Here is a 7,365-nt window from a genome sequence, read left to right as displayed (position 1 = left end):
TATCATCTGCCAATGCTGTTTTTCTGGTCTAAGCCTTTGTCAGTTTTTATATTTTATCTTGCAATAGGCTCCTAACTAGTTTCTCAGTTTCTACCTGTGCTCTCTTCAGTCTGTTCTCAACACAGCAGCCAGAGTAATATCACTTCTCTGCCCAAAACCCTCCAAGGCTTTCCCACTGGACTCTGAGCAATGGCAAGCATCCTTAGAGTGGCCCTGGGGCCCTAGATGGCCTGGTCTTCTGGTTCCTCTCTTATGTCATAAGTGTCTATTCTTGCTCATTCTCCTCCAGCCCTACTGGCCTCATCCCTGTTCCTGCAACATGCTCACCTGCCCTTGCCTTGGAGCCTTTGCATTTTCTGTTGTTCTCTCTGCCCAGAAATGCTCTGCACTCATATACCCACTTGGCTTACTCTTTTGCTTCCTTTGGGTTTCTGCTTAAATGTCATTTTACTAGAGAGGCCTTCTCTGACTACTCTCTATAAAATAGTAACTGCCTCCCACCTACTTTATTTCCTAGTACCGCTTATAATCTAACACATTACAGTTACGTGTTTATTTATTGCCTGTCTCTCCTTGTGGAATATAAGCTCCCCGAGAGCAGGAACTATGTTTTGTTTACTGCTGTACCCACAGGACTTAGAACAGAGTCTGGCACATAGTAGATGCTGAGTATCTATTTGTGGAGTGAGTAAATGAATAGGTCCATCTAAACGGGCAGCCTCACGGAGTGTTTTTCTTAGTAATTTGTAACAATCTAGAGAGATTTGATAAAAGCAAGCCCAGCAAAAGACATTTGTGTGTGTGTGCGGGTGGAGGGGCAGGTGGGAAAGGTGGAGGTACAAACTATTGAATGCTTTGCAAGCAATATGTAATATTAAAAATTAATAGCTAGGTGAGAACTGTGAGAGTAAATAATTTTGCAAATAAAAAATGAAAGTCTGGTTTAATTTATAAATTTACTGTAGTTTTTATTTATTCTGCATTAAGAGAAAAGTAAACATCATAAAGCAAATGACCAAAAATAGCACATTTTGTGCATTTCTTCAGCCACTTGGCAGCATCAGGCATGTGTGCTTACTCTGCACTGATTCTTGTGTGAACCTCCCTGCTCTTCACTCGCAATTTGTTGACCTGGGATTCGGCAATGTCAGCCCGTTCCTCTGCCTCCTCCAGCTCATGTTGGAGCTTGCGGAATTTAGATAGATGAGCATTGGATTGTTCCTCCTAAGAATAGAGATAAAATTGTGAAAATTAGACTTTGTGGTTCTCATTTGCACTTGTCACCAGGTAGGATTATTTCTTCAAATCAAATATTTCCTTCTTATGGTCTGTTTGCCATATCTGACTTCAAATCTAGACAGGATTTGTAATTTCAGTTACATATTTTACTTTAAAGGATGAAAGGAGAAATAGTTTTGAAGTGGAGGGGACAGCCTCATATATGCCCTGAGTGGAAAGGAGAAAGAGACCCATGCACCCTTATAGAGTTCAGTAAGTAAATGTAAGGTCACATTATACCTTTGGGGAAATCCCACTTAAAGTATTTTTCTGCCATATATTTTGACTCCAGTGTATAGAGAGAGGGAAAGAGTGGGGCTAGAAGAAAGTCTTCCTCTGTTGGTTGTGCTTATTACCATTTATGCCTTTCCCTTTCTTCTTTACTGCTTCCTACCTATTACATATGTTTGGAAGAATGGAAGAAAAAGCAGGAAAAGTGTAGGTGGAGAATCTTCCAGCATGTTCTCATAGTAGCTACAGCAAACGCCGGGAGGAGTCCCTGCTGATGACACTGATAGTGAGTGAATAAGTCAGTCCTAAAAGATCGATGTTTGGCTTTTGAGAATACTTGATTTTGTTTATGTCTAGAGGGACAGGAATATTTATCATGGTGTTAGAGTTTCTACTGTATATTCATTGCAGCTATAACGTAAGGCGGGTTATTTGGAACTTTTTTCTAGCTAATCCTTACAAATTGCTTAATAATAAAAATACTACCTCCTCTTGCAGTCTTATTCTGAAATTAGGATTTGGGGCATAAATTCATATTTATAAAATCACCCGTCTCAAAATATGAGTGGTAGATTTTTACTTTGTCTCCTTCCTTCTTATCACATTCTTTTAACACACTTTCTATTCCAAAAGAAGTTTGCTTCTTTCCTCAAGGGCTTGAAGATACTTACAGCCTCCTCAGCTTGTCTCTTGTACGATTTCACCTTCGCCTGTAATTTATCTACCAAGTCCTGCAGCCTGAGAACATTCTTGCGATCTTCCTCAGTCTGAAAGTTTAGAAAAACAATCTGAGTTCAACCCAGAAAAACAAGCCTACTGTGGGTGGTAAAATAAATACTTGGTATGATAGCAGGTTGATCTGGGGTAAACTTGATCAACTCCAAGGCTTTCTTTATAGAATTAACAGTAGCACTCTTGTTAAATGTTTACAATGTGCAGGTGCTATTAGGGAATTACACACATCTCTAATTCTTACCTCCTTACCTTGGACAGTAGATGCTGTTATCCCTATTTTACAGATGAAGAAAATGAGGTTTAGAGTGTTAAGTAACTTACTCCAGTTCAAAAAGCAAGAGAGGCCAAACTAGGACTAATACCTAGTTTATCTGGTTTTAAAAGCTGTGCGCTTTCCTCTCATGCTATTTTCTAAAGGCCTCCCTAATCTTCCTGGCTGAGTATAGGTCTGTGATAGGCAACTGTGTCTTTTACCCCTTATATGCACCGAGTTAATGTGTATCTGTTTTCAAGTGCCACATAAATCGTCATCAGGTTTTCATTTTCCCTTTGGGGAGGAAGACTGGATATTCTAGAAAGCTATTCCCTTTACCTGGTAAGTGAGTTCCTTTACTCTTCTCTCGTGTTTCATTTACCTGGTAAGTGAGTTCCTTTACTCTTCTCTCGTGTTTCCGTAAACCTTTAACAGCCTCGGCATTACGTTTCTGTTCATTTTCAACCTCTCCTTCAAGTTCACGTACCTGCAACCAAGAAAAATATTTATGCAGTCAATCTTGGGGGATATTAATTAGCCTAGGACCTACTGAAGGTGTGGGGTGGGTGTCCCCAGCCTCAGGGTGAGAATAGGAGTCCATATATAGGAAGAGAGAAGGGAAGAAGGAGTGCCGTTTTTCCCTTCCCAGATTCAGAGTTCGGGACACCCACTCTGGCCTCCAGCTTCTGGATCTGCTTCTTCCCGCCCTTCAGCGCCAGCTGCTCAGCCTCGTCCAGACGGTGCTGCAGGTCCTTCACCGTCTGCTCCATGTTCTTCTTCATTCGCTCCAGGTGGGCACTGGTGTCCTGCTCCTTCTTCAGCTCCTCAGCCATCATGGCAGCCTAGTTAGCAAATAAATCAAGAAAATAATGAATCCTGATGATAGCAGGTAACTCACACGTGTCAGTGAGACAAATGCTCATCTTGCTCACATCAGTGATGGCCTTCTTGGCCTTCTCTTCTGCATTGCGTGATTCTTGGATTACTTCTTCCACTTCACTCTGGAGTTGTGAAACATCATTTTCCAATTTCTTCTTGGTGTTGATGAGGCTGGTATTCTGTTAAAAATAGTTAGTGGAAATTTATAAGATTTGCAGTTTGCCCTCTTAGGATTTTACAAATGTCTTACTTGTTGGCTCTTGTAAGGGACCTGCTGGCAACATTTCACTAAACTTTAAATATTTGTTCAGTGCAAAATACTAATCATGTGCAAGGCTGAAACCCATTCCCCAGTGTCCGTTTGATTTGTGCATAAGGGCTTCTGAGGTTTAAGAATGCCTGTAATAGACATTAATTAATTGCTCATTCAATTATATTTCAACCAGACATCACTAGTTATTCTATCCTTAAAAGGCTGGAGATGTTAGAAAAGAATAGATTTTTTTTTTTTTTTTTGTGAGTACCTGGCACTGACAGTTTCTCAATTAGAAGGAATCTATTCTCTGTGAACTTTCATGCTTTGTTCTCTTGGAGAATACGGAATTTATAATATCTTATGAAAACATATTCTTAAAATTTCAACTGCGTGGTTCTCAAAGGGGAGTAATACTGCCTCAACAGGTATTTGAAAATGTTTTGTGGTGGGTATTTTTGGTTGTCAGAATGACCAGGGGGTGCTACTGCCTTTAATGCCTGGGCAAGTCAGGGATGCTAAGTGTCCTGCAAGGTACACGGACAGTGAACACAATGCTAAATGCACAAGTGCCCCTGATGAGAATCACTGCGTGGAACATTTTCAGATTTTGGAGTCAGCAGGCATCTTTACTCAAGTTTATTCCACCTCATGGTTTCCAAAATAATCTAAAAAGACAAACTTTATGTTTAAATAAAAAAGTAGTAGCCTTTTAGGGGTAGAAAATCCAAAAAGGCAAATAGGAACAAATCCCAAAGACATCATCCATAATCCCATCACGCCAAGATAAATGCAGTGAATATTTTAAAGCATATACGTCATGTGTGTTTATGCACACATATTTATAAAAATGGGGTAGTTTCATATTATAAATCTGATTCATCACTCACCAGTACTGGCATTTGGTGTGAGGTCTCACCTGGGTGTGCAGGAGCTGGACGCGCTCACTGGCATCCAGGAGCTCCTGCTCTGCGATCTTCCTGCTCCTCTCCGTCTGCTCCAGAGTGGCCCGCAGCTCCTCGATCTCGGCCTGCAGCAGGTTGGCCCTGCGCTCAACCATGGCCAGCTGCTCCTTCAGGTCCTCCTGGCCCCGCAGAGCGTCGTCCAGGTGGAGCTGGGTTTCCTGTTAAGTTAGAAAAAAGAAAAAAAAAGGGCTTAGATGTTCTGAAGAAAATGTGAATGTCCCAGGAGATTAACTGGAAGAATGTATTTGTACCAGAAACAGGAGATGATATGCCTGACATTTGAAGGTACCCGAGAATGGTGATGTCATTTGCTTAGGGTGAGAGAGAATTATCAGGAGATACAGTTTCTTGTTCTATTTCTGCCATGAAGTGATTATTGTTTCATGTGAGTCACTGATGTCTGTCATTTATGAGGCATTGTCCATATGCTCTACCCAGCACTTTACGTCTGTTATTTCATTTGATCCTCACAGTAACCCTGTGAGGTGGATAGTTTCATTTTTATTTTGAAGAAGAAGAAACAAAGTTTTGAGAGGTTAAATAACTTGCCTAAAATCAGGCATCTAGTAAGTGACAAAACTAGGACTCAACCTTAGGCTTGTCTGGTGGCCAAGTCTGTGTACTTTCTCTCATATCTTACCTTAATCTCTGGGCTTCTGTTTGTTTTTCTACATAAAATTTCCTTAAAAATATGTTCTATATGTATTTAATTTAGCTACCTCTGTGGTATCAGCTGCATAATTTGTTAAATGAAAAAAAGAATGGTTTAACAAGGTGTTTTGGAGAATGAAAGACAGATAGGAGCTTCCCTAACTCCTCTGAGAGGCTAATGTGGACCCATTTACCTTCAGGATCCCTTGGGTGTTCCTGTAGTTCCTTAAGCTCTCTGCAGCCAAGCGGTTGGCATGGTTCAGCTGGATTTCCATTTCATTCAGATCTCCTTCCATTTTCTTCTTGACTCTCAGCGCATCATTTCTGCTTCTAATCTCAGCATCCAGCGTGCTCTGCATCGACTCCACGACTCGAATGTGGTTTCTCTTCAGCTGGTCAATTTCCTCATCTTTTTCAGCAATTTTCCTGTCGATTTCAGACTTGACTTGGTTCAACTCAAGCTGGATGCGCAGGATCTTCCCTTCTTCATGTTCAAGGGATGCCTTAACGAAACAGTGAACAATTAATAATGGAAAAGAGCTTAAATATTTGGAGTATATTCTCTTGTGAGCCAAATTCTTATTAGTATCAGTTTGTCTAATTTTACAAAGTGTAATACAGTAGTTCCAGGAACTTGTTAGGTAGATCATTCTTTTGTTTATTAAGTCACAGATTATATAGGGCAGCTCTGTAATAAAGGTGCTTTGTGTTTACAAATATTATTCATATTACTACTAACAAAATTATATGATTAAATATATGTGTAGTAAACATGAACTCTCAATCTGTTTAATAAATTAAAATGTTCGTGGGTGATATACTAATCCCTGGTCTAGAAACTATCAGTTTTAAAATATGTTGATATTTTTTTCTGGGTAAATAATACATGTTTGTTGTAGAATGTGGGGCAATACATAAAGACAGAGAAAAAACTACCCATTGTGCCCCCAGTCAGAGATAGCCATCTTAATGTGGTGTATTTTTTATGGTCTTTTATCCTCCTTCTATATATTTTTATGTAATCAAAATTATATTGTATATGCAAATTTATATCTTTAAAAATTACTGCCTACTGTAAATATTTCCCCATAATAATCATATTTAATGTCTATATAAAATTCTATCATATGGCTGTTCTAATAATTTCAAAATAATTTTATTTTTCTTCTTAGATTGGACATCTTTGTCTTAAAGATTTGGCTTCATTTAAGATTATTTTCTTGGGATAAATTCTTAGAAATAGAATGAATGGGTCAGTGTATTTACATTTTTAAGGCTTTAGATAACTATTGCCAAATTGCCTTTCATAAAGGTCCTACGGGTTTAAATTGTCCCCAGCTTCATGATAATGTATTCGTCTCACAGTACCATTGACAGTTTGAGTGTTTTCACTCATCCGATGTTTGTCTTTGATTTTTTTTCCCTACAGCATAATACAGGGTAATATGTACCTCTGCTTCCTCTAAAGCAGCCTGAATTTCACATTTCTCTTGTTCCACTTGCTTCTTTACTTTCTCCAATTCATGAATTTGCTTTCCTCCCTCTGCAATCTGCTCAGTGAGGTCAGAAATCTCCTCTGTGGGTGAACAGAGAAGGGAGGAGTGGTCAGAAAAATGACAACATGGAGAGGTGCTTCCGGGCTATGTGGGGTAGGTAAGGTTATGAGGACTCACGCTGCAAGTTCTTATTTTCTCTCTTTAGCGTTTCAAGTTGATCCAGGGATTCCTCAAAGGCATTCTTCACCTTGAAGAGCTCAGTGCTAAGAGAACGAGACTCCTTCTGGGAGGCTTCAAGCTCAGCCTGAGTTTCCTCATACTTCTGCCTCCATTCTGATAGGACCTGAAAAGCAGTAAGTCATTAGCTGATGCAAGGAGAAAGGAAGACCAATACAACATTGATAAAGTTTAAGCAGGCTGGGCCACCCTGTCAAAGTTCCTTTGCTTCTTATCCAGAGCTGCACAGGCTGCATTAGATCTCTCCACATCGAGCATGAGGTCTTCAACTTCATTCTGGAGCCGCTGCTTCGTCTTTTCAAGGGAAGCACATTTGGCGTTCACGGCTTCTACATGTTCCTCAGCTTCCTGCAGACGCTGGGCTAGCTTCCTCCTGAAAAGTTAGCC

General features: G+C 40.0%; 1 protein-coding gene across 3 annotated transcripts in view; it reads right to left on the bottom strand.

Moving 5' to 3' along the window:
- Positions 1–954: 954 nt before the first annotated feature.
- Positions 955–7,365, bottom strand: part of LOC123620208 (myosin-8) — a 29,971-nt gene continuing 23,560 nt past the window's right edge. For all 3 annotated transcript variants that reach the window (XM_045525249.1, XM_045525250.1, XM_045525251.1), the window contains 10 exons: positions 7,168–7,351; positions 6,919–7,084; positions 6,697–6,821; positions 5,440–5,748; positions 4,549–4,752; positions 3,430–3,555; positions 3,169–3,339; positions 2,880–2,984; positions 2,181–2,276; positions 955–1,224 (listed from right to left, as the gene is read on the bottom strand). In XM_045525249.1, coding sequence (XP_045381205.1) covers positions 1,075–1,224; positions 2,181–2,276; positions 2,880–2,984; positions 3,169–3,339; positions 3,430–3,555; positions 4,549–4,752; positions 5,440–5,748; positions 6,697–6,821; positions 6,919–7,084; positions 7,168–7,351 — 1,636 coding nt within the window. In that variant the 3' untranslated portion in view covers positions 955–1,074. The remainder of the gene's footprint in view (positions 1,225–2,180; positions 2,277–2,879; positions 2,985–3,168; positions 3,340–3,429; positions 3,556–4,548; positions 4,753–5,439; positions 5,749–6,696; positions 6,822–6,918; positions 7,085–7,167; positions 7,352–7,365) is intronic.

The sequence above is a fragment of the Lemur catta genome, chromosome 15, assembly GCF_020740605.2.
Source record: "Lemur catta isolate mLemCat1 chromosome 15, mLemCat1.pri, whole genome shotgun sequence".
NCBI classification, from domain to species: domain Eukaryota; kingdom Metazoa; phylum Chordata; class Mammalia; order Primates; family Lemuridae; genus Lemur; species Lemur catta.
This window is presented reverse-complemented; position numbering and strand designations above follow the sequence as displayed.